This window comes from Pteronotus mesoamericanus, unplaced genomic scaffold (genome assembly GCF_021234165.1).
Source record: "Pteronotus mesoamericanus isolate MK-2021 breed Mesoamerican mustached bat unplaced genomic scaffold, CSHL_Meso_final contig_84, whole genome shotgun sequence".
NCBI lineage: Eukaryota > Metazoa > Chordata > Mammalia > Chiroptera > Mormoopidae > Pteronotus > Pteronotus mesoamericanus.
Window position 1 is genome coordinate 7,915,025 of NW_026555267.1, and position 19,886 is coordinate 7,934,910.

The 19,886-nt window shown below is 41.1% G+C and overlaps 2 protein-coding genes across 2 annotated transcripts in view; both read left to right on the forward strand.

Annotated features, from left to right (window-relative positions):
* Nucleotides 1-1,984: 1,984 nt before the first annotated feature.
* On the forward strand, nucleotides 1,985-6,995 carry SMG8 (SMG8 nonsense mediated mRNA decay factor). The gene is made up of 4 exons (XM_054585492.1): nucleotides 1,985-3,846; nucleotides 4,382-4,527; nucleotides 4,785-5,654; nucleotides 6,491-6,995. Exons 1-4 carry the CDS (start codon nucleotides 2,088-2,090, stop codon nucleotides 6,686-6,688), a joined length of 2,973 nt encoding a protein of 990 aa, XP_054441467.1. The 5' UTR covers nucleotides 1,985-2,087; the 3' UTR covers nucleotides 6,689-6,995.
* Nucleotides 6,996-12,636: 5,641 nt separating this feature from the next.
* The window catches only part of LOC129080206 (leucine-rich repeat-containing protein 37B-like), a 37,391-nt gene continuing 30,141 nt past the window's right edge, over nucleotides 12,637-19,886 (forward strand). The window contains exons 1-2 of the mRNA XM_054585502.1: nucleotides 12,637-14,114; nucleotides 17,245-17,316. Of these exons, the coding sequence (XP_054441477.1) occupies nucleotides 12,637-14,114; nucleotides 17,245-17,316 (1,550 nt within the window). The remainder of the gene's footprint in view (nucleotides 14,115-17,244; nucleotides 17,317-19,886) is intronic.

Genomic DNA, 19,886 nt, shown 5'->3' on the forward strand with positions numbered 1-19,886 from the left:
CCACCAACACCACCCACCATGACTGAGGGCCCCACCCTTCCTTTGAAAATGAAATGAGATCATTCTCCTTGCCCCTAGTTTTACTCAGATATAACTAGCATATAACACTATTAGTTTAAGGCATAAGACATAATGATTTGCTATATGTATATATTGCAAAATGACTTCAACAATAAACCTAGTTAACATCCATTCCCTCCTATAATTACCAGTTTTTTCTTGTGATGAGAACTTTTAAGGTGAACTCACTTAGCAATTTTGATATATGCAATGTAGTACTATCATCGATAGTCACCATGCTGTACATTACATCCCCAGAAATTTTTATCTTAAAACGAGAAGTATCTACGTTCTGATCACCTTCACCCATCTTCCCGCTCCTCCCCCCGACCTGAATCTGTTCTCTGATTTTACAGTCAGTTTCTTTTTAATTCCACATGTGAGATTATACATAAATGAGACAGTTCTTGATAAGAACTTAACACAGAGCCACAAAGAGTAAGTAATCTATGTTGAATTATTTTATTGTCATTATTTGACATCCCAAGTGAAAACTCATTAAACACAAATGATCACATTTCCATTTCTTTTTTCAAGCTGAGTATTAAAAAAAAAAAAACAAAAAACAAAACCTAACCATTCAAACTTCCAAACAGCTAAACCAAATATTGAGTGAAGGCTTTCCATATTTTCTTCAAGGAAGAATTTCTTAATATTATTACAAATTAAAGAAATGTTCACTGTAGAAAATAAAGAAATAAAAATAAAAGAGATCCACCCAAAAACCTGCACACAGATGTTTGTAGCAACTTTATTCACCACTTCCAAAACGCTGAAGCAATCAGGATGTCCTTCAGTAGGTGAATGGCTAAATAGACTGTGGTACAGCCAGATAATGAAATAAAAGCACTAAAAAAAGAGAAAGGAAAAAGAGCTATCAAAGCATGAAAAGACATAGGGGAAACTGAAATGCATATTACTAAGTGAAAGGCTATGTGCTTTACGATTCCAACTAGGACATTATGGAAAAGGCAAAACTATGGAGCACCAGCGGTTAGGGGAAAGTGAAGAATGAATAGGCAGAGCAGAGGACTTTTAGGGCAATAAAACTAGTCTAAACCTGTATTACGAACCCATAGAATGTACACCAAAAATACACCCTAATGTAAACTATGGGTTTTGGGGTGATAATAATGTGTCCGTGTGAGTCCATGGATTGTAACAAATGTACTACTGGAGCTAGGTGTTGATAGTGGAGCAGGCTGTGCCTGTGTGGGGTAGAAGGTATACGGAACTCTCTGTACTTTGTATTAGTTTTGCTATGAACCTAGAACTGCTCTAAAAAACTAAGTCTTTTATTTAAGGAAAAAAAATAAAGAAAAATGTAAGCAAATCCCAACGCATTTTAAACAGTTGCTATGTATTTTAACATTTTGGTATATATTCTTCCGGGCCTGAGGAATTCTTTTTTAAAGCTAGGACTCCATAAACCTTCCCAAATCACTGCTTTTCTTTGCCATTTATGTGAGTAAATTATATTTCTCTCTAGAAATAAGACAGAATTTGTTCACCTTGCTTCGTAAGATGTTTGTAGAGCGGTGTTTCTCAAACTGTAGTGTACGAATCACTAGGAGTTCGTTGACATGCATGTTCTGACTCATGAGACCTAGATTGGGACCCGAGGTTCCGCATTTCTAATAAGATTCCTCTTCTAAGGTCTGCACACTACATCCAGTGCAGTAAACTTCTACAGTTTAAACTGGACGACTTTTATACGTTTGGAAGTCACTTGACACTTCCCTTCGCAGTGCTTTTGTATTCCTTCAATTGCAAACTAAATGCTTCCGACTGGCTTTTTGAGATGGTATCTCAATTCCTACCGTCTGCCGGTGCGGAACTGTTTAAGCCGCCGCGGTGCAGGGCTAGGGGAAACCTTGCAGAGAAACTGAGAGAGGAGGTGCGGGAGGCGGAACCTAAAGTGAGAGGAAAGCGGGCACTGAAGGCGAGGGGGAGGGATTTCAAAACTGGACGAGCGTCGGTTAGGTTTGCTGGGAGGACCGGAAGGACTCCAGAGAAGTCTCAGCACTATGGCGGGTCCTGTCAGTTTGAGAGAGCTTCTAATGGGAGCGTCAGCCTGGAACAACCCTGAAAGTCCGGAGGGGTCCCCCGCAGAGGGCGGAGGGAGCGTGACTAGCGGACCGGAGCCTCCTTGGCGAGAGGATGAGATCTGCGTGGTGGGAATCTTCGGCAAGACGGCTCTGCGACTGAATTCCGAGAAGTTCTCACTTGTGAACACCGTGTGCGACAGACAGGTCTTTCCCCTTTTTCGCCACCAAGATCCTGGGGACCCAGGGCCTGGAATCAGGACCGAGGCTGACGCCGTCGGGGAGGCTGGTGGAGCCGGGGACCCTGGGGCTGGGGCTGCGGATCCAGTTCGGGGAGGTGTAGTTGCCGCGGAAAGTAACCAAACTGAGGCAGGCTCGCAGGACTACAGCCTTTTGCAGGCCTATTACAGTCAGGAAAGTAAAGTTCTGTATCTTCTTCTCACTTCCATCTGTGACAATTCCCAGCTTCTGCGGGCCTGTCGGGCCCTTCAGAGCGGGGAAGCTGGAGGCGGTCTCCCTTTACCTCATGCAGAAGCGCACGAGTTCTGGAAACATCAAGAGAAACTGCAGTGCCTCAGTCTCCTTTACCTTTTCTCCGTCTGTCATATCCTGCTTTTGGTCCATCCCACTTGTTCCTTTGACATCACTTATGATCGAGTATTCAGAGCCCTGGATGGATTGAGACAGAAAGTACTGCCCCTCCTCAAAACAGCCATTAAGGATTGTCCAGTTGGCAAAGATTGGAAACTAAACTGCCGACCTTGCCCACCTAGACTCCTTTTCCTCTTTCAACTCAATGGAGCCCTTAAAGTGGAACCTCCTCGGAACCAAGACCCAGCTCATCCTGACAAGCCCAAGAAGCATTCTCCCAAAAGGAGACTGCAACATGCCCTTGAGGACCAGATTTATAGAATCTTCCGGAAAAGTCGTGTCTTGACTAATCAGAGTATCAACTGCCTCTTTACTGTGCCTGCCAACCAAGCTTTTGTGTACATAGTTTCGGGAAGCCAGGAGGAGGACCCAGTAGGCATGTTGCTGGACCAACTTAGGAGTCATTGTACTGTGAAGGACCCTGAATCTCTGCTGGTGCCTGCACCCCTTTCTGGTCCCAGGAGATACCAGGTGATGAGGCAACACAGCCGACAACAACTTTCTTTCCATGTTGACAGCAGCAGTTCCAGTTCTTCCGGACAGCTGGTGGATTTCACTCTTAGGGAATTCCTATGGCAGCATGTGGAGCTAGTTCTAAGCAAGAAAGGTTTTGATGATAGTGTGGGCAGGAACCCACAGCCTTCCCATTTTGAACTCCCCACGTACCAGAAGTGGATCTCAGCAGCTTCAAAACTGTATGAAGTAGCTATTGATGGGAAAGAGGAGGACATGGGGTCTCCCACTGGAGAGCTAACATCTAAGATTTTAAGCAGTATTAAAGTCTTGGAAGGGTTTTTGGATATTGACACCAAATTCTCAGAAAACCGGTGCCAAAAAGCTTTACCCATGGCCCATAGTGCCTATCAGTCAAATTTGCCTCATAATTATACAATGACTGTCCATAAGAATCAACTTGCCCAGGCTCTGCGAGTATACAGTCAACATGCTAGGGGTCCAGCGTTTCACAAATATGCCATGCAGTTACACGAGGACTGCTACAAGTTTTGGAGCAATGGCCATCAGCTCTGTGAGGAGAGGAGTTTAACTGATCAACATTGTGTACATAAATTTCACTCATTACCTAAATCAGGTAACTAAAGTTTTCTCAGAACTTTGAAATCAAAACTGTGAGCTATGTTTCTATTCTTATTTTAAGAGAGTTTGTTCAGGATGTATTAATATTTTTAAAAAGAGCCCTACAGAAATGTAGGCACACCAGACTTAAGTGTTCCCACCTGCTGTAAAAAAGAAACTAATCAGCTATGACAACGAATTATTTTCTTATATTTAAAGAATGAACTCTCGAGGATTAGTAAGTGAGAACAGTTAAATAGTATAAAGTTTCATAAATTTCATATTAACATTTTTGTAGTTTTGTTGAACTAAAATGAATATAATAAAGTGTAAGGTCATCATAATGATGACAAAATTTATTTAGAAAGCATAATGAATTTCACATGTTTCTTCTTTTATGCATATTTAGTCAAGGTTTGGTGATGTTTTGTTTCCCCTTCTTATTTCAAAAATACTATATGGAGAAATTTTGGGGTTAGATGATAAAGAATGCAAAATAAATTTTACTCTGCATTGCATGTGTGAAATTAATAGTGACTTATATTTTCTAGGAGAAAAACCAGAGGCTGAAAGAAACCCTCCTGTGCTCTATCACAATAGCAGAGCTCGATCCACTGGTGCCTGTAACTGTGGAAGGAAACAAGCACCTCGAGATGATCCCTTTGATATCAAGGCAGCTAACTATGACTTTTATCAGGTAGACTCTGGATTTTTTTTTTCTTGTTTCTTTTTCTTTCTTTTTTCTGTTACCACCAATTGAGTAGAAATACATATTTTCAGAAGTAAAATACCTAGAAAAGTAAATGTGACTGCTGTGTGATATGGAAACAAGGGGAAGTTCTTTATATGTACTTATTTGCTTACTCATTAATTGTTGATCTTGCTTTTTTGAGTGAAGAATTTTTTGTGTTATTTTTAAAAGAAAAATTCATTCCCCCCCTTCTTCCTCTATAGCTTCTAGAAGAAAAATGTTGTGGAAAATTGGATCATATCAATTTCCCAATATTTGAACCAAGTACTCCAGATCCTGCACCTGCCAAAAATGAATCTTCTGCCCCTCCAGACGCAGAAGCTGACAGACTTAAAGAAAAAGAACCTCAGACCCAAGGAGAGAGCACAAGCCTGAGCTTAGCTTTGAGTTTAGGCCAATCCACGGATAGTTTAGGTACCTATCCAGCTGATCCACAAGCAGGAGGAGATAATCCAGAAGTTCATGGTCAAGGAGAAGTAAAAACTGAGAAGAGACCAAACTTGGTTGATCGACAGGCATCCACAGTTGAGTATCTCCCAGGCATGCTGCATTCAAATTGCCCTAAAGGCCTCCTGCCCAAATTCTCGAGCTGGTCTTTGGTTAAACTAGGCCCTGCTAAGTCTTATAACTTTCATACAGGTTTGGACCAACAGGGCTTCATTCCAGGAACAAACTATCTTATGCCTTGGGACATTGTCATCAGGACCAGGGCTGAAGATGAAGGAGACTTAGACACAAATTCTTGGCCTGCTCCAAATAAAGCTATTCCTGGAAAAAGAAGTGCAGTTGTAACGGGAAGAGGAAGACGGCGAGATGACATAGCGCGAGCATTTGTGGGCTTTGAATATGAAGACTCTCGAGGTCGGAGGTTTATGTGCTCAGGACCTGACAAAGTGATGAAAGTACTGGGAAGTGGACCAAAGGAATCAGCTTTAAAAGCCCTGAATAGTGATATGCCTTTATATATTCTATCATCATCTCAGGGTAGAGGGCTAAAACCACATTATGCTCAACTTATGAGGCTTTTTGTTGTGGTTCCTGATGCTCCTTTGCAGATAATACTAATGCCTCAGGTAAGAAATAAAACCCTTTCTGTCTTCAGAAACAAAAAATGCTGATGCTTGTTTTTTTTTTTCTAATTTTTAATTATTGATTTTGGGGAGGGAGAAGGAACATTGATTTGTTTAATGCACTTATTTATGTATTCATTGATTGGTTGCTTTTTGTGTGTCCTGACCAGAGATTGAACCCACAACCTTGGTGTTTTGGGACAACGCTCTAACCATTGAACTACTTGGCCATGGCCTGATGCTTGTTTGATTGTTTTTAAAAAGTACAGGATAATATCAAAATAATTATTTAATTAGGCAAGTCTTAATTTTAAATACTTTCTTTTTTAAATTAAAATATTAATTTAAAATATTTTTTAAGATTTTACTTATTTTTAGAGAAGGGAAGGAGAAAGAGAGGGAGAGAAACATCAATGTGTGGTTGCCTGTTGTGTGTCCCCTACTGGGGACCTGGCCTGCAACCCTGGTATGTGCCCCAGGCTTGAAATCAAACTGGTGACCCTTTGGTTTGGATGCCAGCGCTCAATCCACTGAGACATACCAGCTAGGGCTAATTTTAAATACTTTTTATACTTAATATTTTTTTGCTTGAAAAATAAATGGTATGTTAATCAATTCGTGCATTCAGTTCACATCAGTTGGTTTAGAGACAGAACTTGACGTTAAAAATTTGTAGAAAAGCAGGATAATATTTGAGCCTAAATAATTATGTACTGGATATGATTAAAGTTAGGAGCGTACCTATTACTTACAAACCTGTTGTTTGTTTAGGCATTTACCTTTCAGATGTTTCTTATTGAAAAAATGAAAAAAATAATTATATTACCTGCGTTTTTCAGGTTCAACCAGGCCCACCACCGTGTCCAGTATTCTACCCAGAAAAACAAGAAATCACTCTCCCACCAGATGGCCTCTGGGTTTTGAGATTTCCTTATGCATATGTGACAGAGAGAGGACCATGTTTCCCGCCAAAGGAAAATGTGCAGCTAATGAGTTACAAGGTGCTCCGTGGAATTCTTAAAGCAGTTACACAATAAGTGTGTTCTAGCCAGTTTATTTCTAAACTTGAGCTAGTTTTTGGTTTTGTTGTATATAAAGTTACTGATTTGGTATGTGTATGCTGTGTTTTCTTGAACCCAAAGTAGGTTTTGGTTACAGGAGCTCAGTATTTGGATAATTATTGTTCTACTATTTCATGACACTGTTGATATTTATTGTCAGTGGGGCTACAGCTTCCTACTAAATACTAGTTATTCTAGAAAAGGACTTAAAATACATGGTTGGTACCTCTGTGTTCTCTTGTTTCTGTTTAACTGTCCATAATAAAACATGTTTCTATCAAAACTAAGTGTTGCACAATCATGTTGAGCCAAAACTTTATTACTAAAATTATGTTTTAACTGGGATTTTCCTTAAGATGCTAGTCCTGAAATTATCTTTAAAGAAGCCCTGTTGTTTGGTTCACAGTTCTGTTACCTGAGTTAGATTCTCTCTCTCTTTTTTTTTTTAACCATCTCATTCTTGGACTGCTGAAATACCATATTTTAAATGAATGCCATCTGAGCTAAAGCTTTTCAACACAAAATATTACACACTTTATTCTTTAAAAATTCCTACACTGCAAAACAATTTTTAAGTGACGCAAATCTTACTAATCTATGATAACTTTCCTTTTTTACACATTTTATTTATTTTTTATTTTTAGAGAGAGGGGAAGGGATGGAGAAAGAGAGGGAGAGAAACATCAGTGTGTGAGAGAAAACATGGATTAGTTGATCTGGCCCACAACCCAGGCCTATTACCCTGACTGAGAATCAAACCTGCGACCTCTCGGTTCCCAGGCATTCAGTCCACAAAGCCTCGCCAGCCAGAGCGATCTATGATAACTTTCATGAGCATGAACCTGGTGACACTGATATATCATCAATTAGAGAAATGTGCAAAATGAGTTAACATACCAAAGTTTTAGTGCCATTGATTACATTTTCCTAAACATACTGACTGAAATGCTGGGCAAATAAAATTGGATATTTTGGTCTTAATATATACAACATACAGCATCTGTATAATATATCTTACTAATAGTTTAAAGCAGTTATTTAGATTTTGATTAAGCAGTGCATATACACAGTTATAAAAATAGTCATGGTGATATAAAGTACAGTATAGGGAATATAGTTAGGGGGCTCCCCCTCAGTTCTTGTCTCACAAGAGAAGAATTCAGATAAGAAGACTACATGTATAGTGGAAATAGCAAGTTTACTTATGAAATACACTTGAGCATGAAGCTGCAAGGAGGTACCCAGCTAGTCTGAGTGTACTGCCTATCAGGATTCTGGGTTTTATGCTTGTAGCCAGCTTCTAGGTTCACCCTCTTCCTCCCATCTTCAGACCTTGACATTAACATGCAGTTTCAAAGCCTTTTCCAGATAGTGGGAATGTTGCATACAGAATTCCAAGGGCTCCCCCTCCTGCATTATCATAGTTTTTCTTCTGATTTTTGAAACACCTGGCAATCTTACCAGACCAGACTCAGGACTACTGAGTTAATGGGTGAGATATGTCCTCCCCCACCCCCCGCCTTGACTTGCTATCCTGCCTAACAATCCCTGGAAAATAACTCATTTGATTAACTGCATCATTTTTACATTTATGGTCTATGCAATGTTTTACTTATGTTTTGAAATTAACTGACCTCATCTGGGGCTCTTCAAGAGTTCTTTGTCTCTGGTGGTTTGCAGACCACCTACCCATAGCACAACTCCCAGGAAGGTTGAAAATATGCAGAGTCTATCCTGCCAGCTCCAAACTATGAGTTAATTGTAGGGTCTGGGTGAGAAATTTTCATTTGTAAAGGTATTAAGTAATTGTTTCATCTGCTAAAGATTAAGAAAAGTTACCTATATGTGCCATTCTCAGTTAACTTTTTATTAATCAAGAAGCCTAAGAAGATGTCTCATACCCACTGATGACCGAACTTCAAGACCATTCCTGAGGGGCAGTTGGAGTCTGTATTAGTTGCCTAGGACTCCTGTTATGGACTACCCCAAACTTGTCTTAAAAAACATATATCCCCTTACAGTTTTGGTGTATAGAAGTCCAAAATTGAAATGCTGTGGTCCAATGTTTATAACCTCCCCCACCAAATTCATATGCTGAAACCTGGCCACCTAATGCGATAGTACTATTTCTTTTGGCAAGTACTTAGGGTTAGATGAGATCGTGAGGGTGGAGCTAACATTCACTTAGGACAAATAGGTATGTATATGCTGAGTTAAATTACAATTTGTGGTTGGGTTTCCTTTAAAAAAACAAACTTGTATACCGATGTTCTTACATGACATTTGTTTTTCTTTTTTATTTTTGGTAGACTTTATTAATTTATTTTTAGAGCGGGGAGAAGGAGGGAGAAAAGGAGAGAAATATTGATGTGTGGTTGCCTTTTGCACGCCTCCAACTGGGGACCAGGTCTGCAACTTAGGCATGTGCCCTGACTGTGTATCAAACCAGTGACCCTTTGGTTTGTAGGCCAGTACTCAATCCACTGAGCCATATCAGCCAGGGCAACAATTTGTTTTTCCTAATGACACTCAATCTACCTTGTGTATACTTGTCCTACCTTTATATGAAATTAAGGATTCTATATCCTTATATTCATCTCATGTCCCCTGCATTTTTCAGCAAAATGTCTTGCGTGTAGCAGGTGCTCATCAGAGGCTGGTTGGATAAAACTGTTAGTAGGTGATAACTTGTAATAGATGAAGTTTTGATCATTCTTTAGTGGGTGTCATAATTCTAAATATTTTGGATTTGGGAAACTAAAAATTGATATAATTAGATTTTTTAGGCAGCTTCACCAGTGTATGGTTTTAGTAGCAGAGTTAGTGTGTTTTGAGCTTCTATTTCATATTGTTTGCCAGGCATTTTTCTTTTTGGGATGTGGTGTTAACTTGTTGGATGTTTTACTTTGTGAAACACATTATTTCTCAAGATTATGGGAAAATGGGTAATATACTTTGTGTTCTCTACTTTTAGAGTATGTCCACTTGCCCAGATTGAGTAACAGTGCATGGCAGTGACTCGTTTAGGCTAAACACTAGTTTCATTAGTTTTTTTGTTGTTTTTGGGTTTTTTGTTTGTTTGTTTATCTGTACTTCCAGACAGTAAAGGCTGGGGAGAAGGCCATCAGGTAAATATGTATATGTGTACATGTTTTAGAAGTAATAACATTCTAGGGCTGGTTTAAGATATTCCAAAAGCACATCGAGAAATGAGATTGATGTATTGGAATCCTGCAGTAGTGTCAAGGCTAGAAGACGAATATACTTTATTAGTACTTTAGATTAATTTTTGTAGACTGGAATGTTGGCTAAGTACTAACATATTAAATTCCTAGTATAAGAAATAACTCATTCTTCTATTCATCTATTGAGTACTTTGTAGGGAGTGTACCTGTTGAAGCTGCAAAGACATTGGTTGATGTTACTAGCTTAATTTTCTAAAAGTATAGATTTAAAAAGGCTTATTCACTGGAAAGTAAGTGTTTTTTGGAGAAGAAAAATGTAAACGGATATGTAAGGCTGACACCCTGTTAATACAAAATTGGAATCATCTAGTTTTGCTTAAGCTAGAGGTATTTAGCTGAATAAGGCTTTTATGTTTATTTTTATTGTTAAAATTCAGTTATTTTAGCCTATAGGTTTTATGACATACTTTGCCAATACCTTGAGAAGGATTGTATGGAAAATCTATTTAGAATAGGCATTTGGTAAATTTGTGGCAGCACCTTGAAATCAAGGATATTTGCTAATTTAAAACAATTAAATCATACTTGAAAGAGAATATTTCTTGCATTTAACTTGTGTGAGACTTCTGAGGATACTTAGCAGGAATTTTGAAATTTAGAACTTCTGATGACTACAAAAACCAAAAGCTCCGTTGTTGTCCCGGGCTTTAAGAAGTCTGTCTGTCTTCCTATGAAACATGTGAGGAAGGGATTTGTCACAGGTGGGCACAGGTAACCAGGTTCTTGGTGATCGCGGACAGAAAATTGAACCGAACACACAGAGTTTATAGCAGAAAGCGAGGAAAAGCAGATTTATTAAGCCACACAGACCATGGGAACAGGCCAACTCTGAGCAGAGTGCATCAGAGAAGAAAGGAGAAGAGCCTAGCAGCCACAGCAGCAGCAGCAGCAGCAAGCAGCAGGGGCAGCTGGGGCAGCTGGAGCAGGGCCAAAAAAAAAAAAAAAGGGGGAACTCAGGGGCTAGAGGACTTTTATTCCTTAGGGTGGGCCTTCCTTTCCTTGACTGGCTACTGGGAAGAGGGTCCCACAATGCTAATTCATTATAATGAAGCAGGAGTCAGGTAGCATCTTCTGTGCAGGGGCAGTCCTGATTCACTAGGGTTCAATGCCTCTCCAGATGCAGAAACTACCAGACTTAGGACAGGGTCTCCACCCTTGATCCATGTTCTTTATCTCCTGGGGCGCCTCTGGAGTTTCCTCCTTCCTAACTATCTCCTGCCTCAGATTCAGTATAGGTACTAAAGATTCCAGAAACCTAAATATAACAAGAGAGCCCTCCCTATAGAAGGCCAATCCTGGAATCAGTTCCATTTTAAAACCATTACTGTGTAACAGACACTAGGACTAAGATACAGCCCCTTCTCTCTTGGAATTTACATGCCAGAGTTTGTGCCAGACAGCAATCAGGGAGTAAAATAAAAAAGAATATAAAGAGAGCTGTGAAGGAAGCAAACTAGGTGCTAGTTACAGTGTCTGAAGAAAGTGATTCAACAGTCCAGCTTTAACACCCAAAGAGTCTTCTCCATGAGTGCCCACAGGGCAGGCCTCTGAGAAGGGCCATTGTTACTTTTCTAGATTAATGGCTGTGTTGAAACACAGTTGGAGGGGGGTGTTTGCCCATACCATTGTAAGGGTTTTCACTTGGTTTCACACACTATTTCCTAAATTGCTCACCCTCCCAACTCCCACCTACAGAAATCCTGGAGTCAGCACTGGTTCAGAGGTAGCCCCCTTCTGATAAGAGTGGTGAGTGAAGAATCAGATGTGGATACTGAGAATTGGGAGGAAATGGCAACATTTTAGAACTGTAAAGTGTGTCCCCCTCCCCACCACCCACACGGGGGTTTGTTTGGTAGGTCAGCTACATTTTTGAGAGCAGTATGGCCAAAGGGAGGAGGAATGTTGCTCAGATTTCAGCTTTAAGGAGAGGTTCAGGTTGCAGAGCTGGACTAGCACTTCTGAATTTCTTGGTATCCCGGGCCCTGTGGCTTCCTTGGGAAGCTCTGCAGCATGTACCTCTCCCCGCCCATAGCCTGCCCCCTCCCTGCAGCTTCCCACCTCCCTTAACACCCCGCCCCCCCATCCTACCACACCTGCACTGCTGGAGTTTGGGGCCACCCATGTAAACAGCCCCAATTCTGCCTCATTGTGAGGGGGGAGGGGAAGGAGAGGGGGTGGCCCATGGGCAGGTAGTTGTTCCCTCTGCAGGGAAAAGGACCCCTTGGTCCCTGGTGATTCTGGGAAAAAGGCTCGCTCTCCTGCAGTCACTCTCAACCCAAGACTAATATAGGCTGCTTAAGTAAAGGTTGGAACCTAAGGCGCGGAAGGGGAGCTTTGCTGCTAAGGAACACGTGCCTGACGCAACTGCTGATTGTGACATGGCTGCCAACTGTGACCCGGCTGCCAATTGTTGGCTCCTGCTCAGCGCGTGGTGCCTGCACCTCACTTGCTTGGGTTGCATTGCTGTGCTTCACTTGCTTGGGTCACTTACTGTGCTTCACTTGCCTGTGTCGCATCTCGGTGCCCCTATTTCTCTGTGTCATTTGTTGTGCCCTATTCCCCTGGGTCACTTGTTGTGCCCCACTCCCCTGGGTCACTTGTGGTGCCCCACTTTCCTGGGTTGCTTTTTGTGCCCCAGTTCCCTGGGTTGCTCATTGTGTCCCTCGGACCTCTGCCACCATGTCCAGGGTAGACCTCTGGGCCCCACGGCTTCTCTTCTTGTGTCAGCTCTTGTGGCTGCTGGTCCATGGAGCTCCAGTTCAGTTTCAGAAGCTGGCCCTGGACCCTGTCTTGCTGACCTCCAGTGCACCTGAGGAAAAAGGACCATCTCGAAACCTTCAGGAGATCCCAGCTGAGGAACCAGAAGCCTCTGAGGTAGGAGAACCATATCCTATTGAAGAAGAGGCCTCAAGTCAGTCTGCAGTATCCCCTAAGTTATTAAAATCTCTGTTCGTGAATGGACTTGAAGAGGAGCATCCAACTACCCCTGAACATATCGAATCTTCAGTCCAGCAGAAGAGCTCGGATCTGCTGCAACTGCCTCTTGCCAATGAAGAAACTTCATTCCAGGAGAAGAGTCCAGCTCAGCATTCGAAAACCTCTATTTATCTTAAGGTGACAGCCTCTCCTCCAGTTTCAGGTAAAGCTCCATATCCAGTGTTGCCATATGTGATGAAACGTCAGTTCCCTAAGAACATTAAAATATTGGCAACTGCGAAGGAGGTCACAGCTTATTTTGCAAAGTTTACTGAGTTGGTTGAACTTCCAAGACGGGAGGGGGCCCCTCCAGAGCCTTCTGAAACAACAGAATCATCTTCATCCCAGCCTGTTTTGGAGGCTGATGCTGCAGCCCCGCAGCAGCCCGCCGCTCCTCCAGAACATGCCGAGGAAGCACTTCCACAACCAGAGCCCGTTCAGCCTCAGCAGCCCATCTGGTCTGAGGTAACAGGTCGACCTTCGGACCTGGAGCTGACCTTAAAGCCTGACGCCACTTTGGAAAATGAACATCCAACTGCCCCGCAGCAGCCGGCCGCTCCTCCAGAACATGCGGAGGGAGCACGTCCGCGTCCAGAGCCTGTTCGCCCTCAGCAGCCCACCTGGTCTGAGACGACAGGTCGGCCCTCGGACCTGGTTCTCACCATTAAGCCTGACGCTACTGGGGAAAATGAACATCCAGCTGCCCCGCAGCAGCCAGCCGCTCCTCCAGAACACGCGGAGGAAGAACGTCCGCATCCAGAGCCTGTTCGGCCTCAACGGCCAACCTGGTCTGAGACGACAGGTCAAATTTTGAACATGGAGCTCACCATAAAGCCTGAAGGTACTGCAGAAAATGAACATCCATCTGTCCTACAGCAGACCACTGCTCCTCCAGAACACCCTTCCATCACATTTCCACATCCAGAAACTGTTCACCCTGAGTTGCCAACCTGGGCTGAGATGACAAGTCAAACTTTGGACCAGCAATTCTTCAGACTTCATCAACCAGTGTCAGCTGAGACAGGCCCTCCAACGACGGGACAGAATGTCATCACGAACATATGTGAACTCTGTACCTGCAAAAATGAGACGCTGTCCTGTACTGGGTTTGACGCAAAGCAGAAGCTGGACAGAGTGCCTGTGCCACAGCCCAACACGTACAACAGCAACTTCACCGTCTTGTAAGAATTGCCTTTCCTCTTTAGTTCTCTGCAGCCTGCCTAACATGCCAGCCTTTTCCTCCAGGTCTTCTGGGCCTTCCTCATCCTCCCAGACCCATATTGGCTGAATTTCTGTTTTTATTTTGCTTGTCATCTATTCCTTACCTTCATTCTCCCTCTACTATCATTCCCTCCTTCTCCAGTCTTTCATTTGTAACTGCTTATATTATTTTTCCTCATTGATTTCTTTTAGCTCCATGATTTTATTCCTTAATCTCTACTCTCCTCCCACTTTTGCTCCATCCTCTTTACAGCAACGTGGCCCTCTCCCCATCTCATTGGTGGTGATACAACAAAGTGGTTAAAAACAAAGACTATAGAGCCAGAGGGTCTGGGTTTGAACCCAGTTATGCCATGTATTAGCACTGGGACTCAACTTTGTCGTCGGTAAAATGAAGATTAGGATAGTTATGATCTAATAGGATTGTTGTAAGATTTAGATGAGTTAATACGTGTAAAGTACTTATGACAGTGCCTAACAGATATCCAGTTCTATCCAGGACTCCCCTGGGCTACCTGGCCTTCTCTATATATCACCCATTTTGTGTCCAACCAGGGCTAAGTACTGTGGGAGCCACAGAAGTATGACATTGTCTATGAAACATGACAATGATAGGTGGGAAGAAAGGGACTATGACTAAAAAGGGAGATGATATGTAATTAAATGCCAAAAGAGATACAGGCCAGAGGGGCTATAATTCAGCAGAATCAGTAGTAACTGGGGTATGGAAGTCAGAAAGCTGCGTAGCTAAACTCTAACTTTAGCTGGGACTTAAAGTGTGGCTATGGTTTGTTACATAGAGAAAAAATAGTGAGCACAGTCTAGGTAAAGGTATGAGTGCAGGAATGATCAGGACTTAACAGACCAGTCTGGCTATAAAGAACTGGTTTAGGAAGCAGTGAAAAAATGTGATTATGAAAAATCTTGGCTCCAGGGGTTTGGAAGCTGCCCTGCGATAGGGAGAACCACTGAACGTTTTCAAGTGAGAAAGATGATTAAAATACGAGGGTCGTTCTAGGTTCCATACGTACAGTGATCTCGAGAGGAAAGTTTGATTCAGGGAGACCAATAGAATATTCGAGCAAACTCTAGGAGTAAAGTGCGAAGGCATTGAATCAGAGTGGTTGTGATAGAAGAGAAAGAAAATCGTGGCCACAGTCTAAAGGGAACACTGACAAGCTTTAGTAACTGACTGGAGATGGGGAATGGGATGTACCAGAAAGACAAAACTCAAATATGACCCTATGAAATCTCTGCCCTGGATGATGAGGCAAATGATGGTGGTATAACAGGTGGACATATAGCAGTTGGGAAGGAGAGCCAGTGTGAAGGAGGTAAGTTCAGTTGGGGCATTTCTTTATTGGGGAGCCTAAAGCAACCAGAAGACCTCTGGTTGAGTGGGAATGTATGCAGAGGGACAGACAGGGATCTGTTTGGCCTTTCTCGCCTTCCTGAAAAATGTGCATATGAACTGAACAGGTAAGTTGTTGCTGAAGGAACGAGACAAAGCTAAAGGTAAAGATTCAAAGTCAGCTACAGAATTAGTGGTTGAAAACAAACTTCAGGAGTTTAACAGCGTCTTTTAAACACTTGGAAGTCATGGATACAGTCTCACTGTGTTGTGGTGGTGGTGGTGGTTTTTAATGTCGTAGAAGTATATAAGATAAAATGTGAAAATCCTGCCTAACCCTTTCTACCTCTCCTGTTACCATTTTGGTGTGTATTCTTCCACACTCTCTTTCTTTTTTCTTCTCTGTTTCTTCCCTTCCTCTCTCCCTACCTCTCTCCATCTGGGTCTTTCTTTTCTTTCTTTCTTTCTTTCACAATTTTCCCCATAAAGAGGTTAAACTTTGCTCCTTGCTCAGTGATTTGTGCTTTTCCTTGTCAAATATGTCTATGAGATCTTTCCATATCAGTCCTTCTAATTTCTAATTACCATTATCCTTCTAACACCCGGAGACGTTTTCACACAGGGCCCTGACCCAAAGTTTTGGCATGGCCTGGCATAAGGTTTCCTTATATTAATTTGCTGATAATTATACATTTTTGCCATTTTTTTGTTGAATTATTAATTTCTAATTGATTTGTAGAAGTAGTCAATTTTTGGCCTTGTTCTTTTATTTTTTAAATCCTATTTTATTGTTATTTTTTTATAGTCGCCCCACTTCTTTCCCCCTTTGTCCTCCTCCACCCCCCCCACTCCCCACTCCCACAGTCAATTCCCACACTCTTGTCCATGTTTGGGGGGCATTCCTACCTGTTCTTTGTCTAGTCCTCTCCCCTTCTTTCCACCAGTATCCCCTTCTCCCCTCCCCTTGGGTCACTTTCAGCCTGTTCCCTGTTTCCATGCATATGGTTCTATTTTGTTCATTAGTATATTTTGTTTTTTGGATTCCTCTTATGAGTGAGAGCATATGGTATTTTTCTTTAACCTTCTGGCTTATTTCACTTATGAGGATGTGGCAAAGTGGAACCCTAGTGCACTGTTGGTGGAAATGCAGACTGGTGCAGCCACCATGGAAAACAGCATGGAATTTCATTAAAAGATTAAAAAGAGAACTGCTTTTAGACCTAGCAGTCCTGCTGCTGGGAATGTAGTGTCAGAATCCTGAATCACCAATTCAAAAGAACTTATGCGCCCCTAAGTTCATAGCATTGCTATTTACAGTAGCCAAGTGCTAGAAACAGCCTAAGTGCCCATCGGGAAATGAGTGGATCAAAAAACGGTGGTACACTTACACTATGGAATACTATACAGCAGAAAGAGAGAAGGAACGTCTACTTTTTGTGACAGCATAGAGTCATTATAGACACAAGTCATTTTGGAAAAAATGCATTCAAATTAGTTAACTTGCATTACCTAGCCAAGATAAGTAATTCAGGTTCTGAGGAGATGCCTCATTGTTTGTGCCAGTGGCCCCACGTTAAGTCTTTATTTATTGTGCACACTGGGAAGCTGATAGCTATGAAAATTAGAAAGGTGGTATTTCTTGCATTTGCTTAATCCCCACAAGGTTGCCATGATTGTTTTACTTACTTTGTCCATTCTTTTCCTACTTATTTAAAATTATTAACTGTGTTTCTTCACAGGGATTTGAAAGGCAACTCCATTTCTAATTTCGATAAAGATATATGGAAGTCATACCATGGGCTTGAGAAACTGTGAGTACATTCCCTCCAAAAATGAATACAAAAAAAAAACTACCTGCATTGTAAGATCCTTCTTGGTCCAGAATTTTGGGATCAGTAGCTGTGAGAAAAGTATTCACCTTTGTATCCCAGATCAACCTCTATTGATTCCAGGACTTCCTTCCTTCCTTCCTTCCTGCCTGCCTTCCTTCCTTCCTTCCTTCCTTCCTTCCGTCCTTCCTCCCTCTCTTTATTTTTCTTTCTCTCTTTCTTTCCTTCCTCTCTTTATTTTTCTTTCTTTCTTTCTTTCTTTCTTTCTTTCTTTCTTTCTTTCTTTCTTTCTTTCTTTCTTTCTTTCTTTCTTTCTTTCTTTCTTTCTTTCTCTTTCTTTCTCTGTCTCTCTCTGTCTCTCTTTGTCTCTCTCTCTCTTCCATTCTAAAGATTTTATTTATTTACTTTTAGAGAGAGGGGAAGAGAGGGAGAAAGAGAGGGAGAGAAACATCAATGTGTGGTTACCTCTCACACACCCTCTATTGGGGACCTGGACTGCAACCCAGGCATGTGCCCTACACTGGGAATCAAACCAGTGACCCTTGGGTTTGCAGGCCGGCACTCAGTCCACTGAACCACACCAGCCAGGGCCAATTCTGTGTTTGTTTTAAAAATTAAGTTCGGCGGTCCCTCTTTAAAATAAGAGTCAATTTAACCTTATTTTTCATTATAACAAGTAATACGTGATTATATTCTCAACATATAAAAATGAAATACCAGGTACAGTGAAAACTCTGCTTCTGCCCTCATCCCCCGCCGTCAGGGTAATCACTACTCTGAGTTTCCTATGGATCATTCCAGGCCTTTTCCCATGCGTTCGCCTGCATATTGATAGCACAATAGGTGTGTTGTGTAATTTTCTTTTCTTTTTTTACATAAATGATAACATCTTGGCCCTTTCACGTCATGCTCTGTCTTAGATTTGTTTCCTTCATGGTTACCAATTCATTTAAACTCTCTCTCATAATGCTCTATAGCATGGATGTATTAAGTTTAATAATTCCTCCTATTGATGGATGTTTAGGTTATGTCCAGTTTTCCTGTTGCATGTATTCCTGCAACAAACATTCTTGTACATGCATCTTTGTGAAAGGAATTTCTGCAGATGGGTAGATATATCTGCAGAATAGATATTTAGAAGTGGCATTGTTGGGGCGAAGACTATATTGACATAACGTTTAAATTGCCCTCAAAGAAGTTGTGCCAACTTATGCTCCAATTAATAAGCCACGACAGTATTCATTTCCCTCTCCCTTTCCACCGCTGGATACTCTCCATTTGTTGGCTGATCTAATGGGTGAATAAAAGGGGTCTCATCGGAATTTGAATTTTTTCTGATTACTTGTAAATTTAAATATCTTTAAACATTGACCATTTGTATTTCTTCTCTGAGTTTGCCCAGTCCTTTATTGCCTATTTTTTAAAATCTTCTTTTTTAAATCGATTTGTAGAAAAGTCATTTTAGGTACATAAATCATTTGCAAGAAAATATTTACATTCAAGCTAATTAACTGGCATTTTTCTTGACAGTTTGTCATATTATTAGTTCACCTTGCATAGATGTCATAAACAACTTGTAAGTTAATAATAAAAGACATACTAACCATAGTAACCTAAAAATAGGGTTTATGATCACCTTCTAAGATTCCTCCCTTAGTGTGATGTCTTACTGATAAAGAAGAATGCTAGAACCAGGCCGCTGTTGTTTTTTTTTAACTTAGGAATTTCTTTGAAACTACGTGTCGTTTATTTTTCCCATGATAGTATCTGACTTAGAGATTTTACTTCTCAAACTTGTAAGAAAAATGAAAGTCATTTGGCACAACAGTAAATAGCATTAATTTTCTCTAAGGAGTAGAAGGAGTGGGGTAGTCTGAAAGATGGTATAGGAGAAAAAGCTTTGTATTGTGTACTATATACTTTTGGAATGTTGAGCCATGAGAATACACATTACATATTTTTTTTCAGTTGAAAATTAAACATTTTTTAACAACATGTGTTTGGGAGCTTATACATAATAACATCAATCTAGTAAATGTTGAAGATTTCTAAATCAGGTTGAGATTTATCCCTTTTAAGGGAAAGATTCCTAACTCAGGGTGACTAGACCCCCAGGACACAACTTCTCAACGTTTTTTTTCCTTTAGTGTCCTTGGTGATGTGCAGAAGCCTCTGTTCTTGGGGACTATGTTTTTAAATGATTTACAAGCTAATTAGAAAATAAAGGGAAACTATTATTGATATACAGTTTTCAAAATTGATACAGTAATAAATCTACTTCTCTTCACATACTAAGTAACAAGCTATAGTGGCAGGTCTAATTCAAAGGAATGCTGAGAATGATATCTGCAAATATGTGATATAAAAATATCTGTGATTTCTATTTGGGACCAAAGTAACTACTATACTGCTAATCTAATTGGTTAGTTACCCACATTCATAATGTAAGGCAATGCTAATTTTAGTTAGAGGTTTGTGAAAACAGAGATTTAATTTTACTTCCCATTCAGTTTTGGCCCCTGAAGTCAATCCATTCAATCCTATTCACTGAC

Coding starts and splice junctions, on each gene's coding strand:
- SMG8 (XM_054585492.1), top strand. CDS start 2,088: ATGGCGGGTCCTGTCAGTTTGAGAGAGCTTCTAATGGGAGCGTCAGCC. Junction 4,528..4,784: donor CTAACTATGACTTTTATCAG/GTAGACTCTGGA, acceptor CTTCCTCTATAG/CTTCTAGAAGAAAAATGTTG. Junction 5,655..6,490: donor AGATAATACTAATGCCTCAG/GTAAGAAATAAA, acceptor TGCGTTTTTCAG/GTTCAACCAGGCCCACCACC.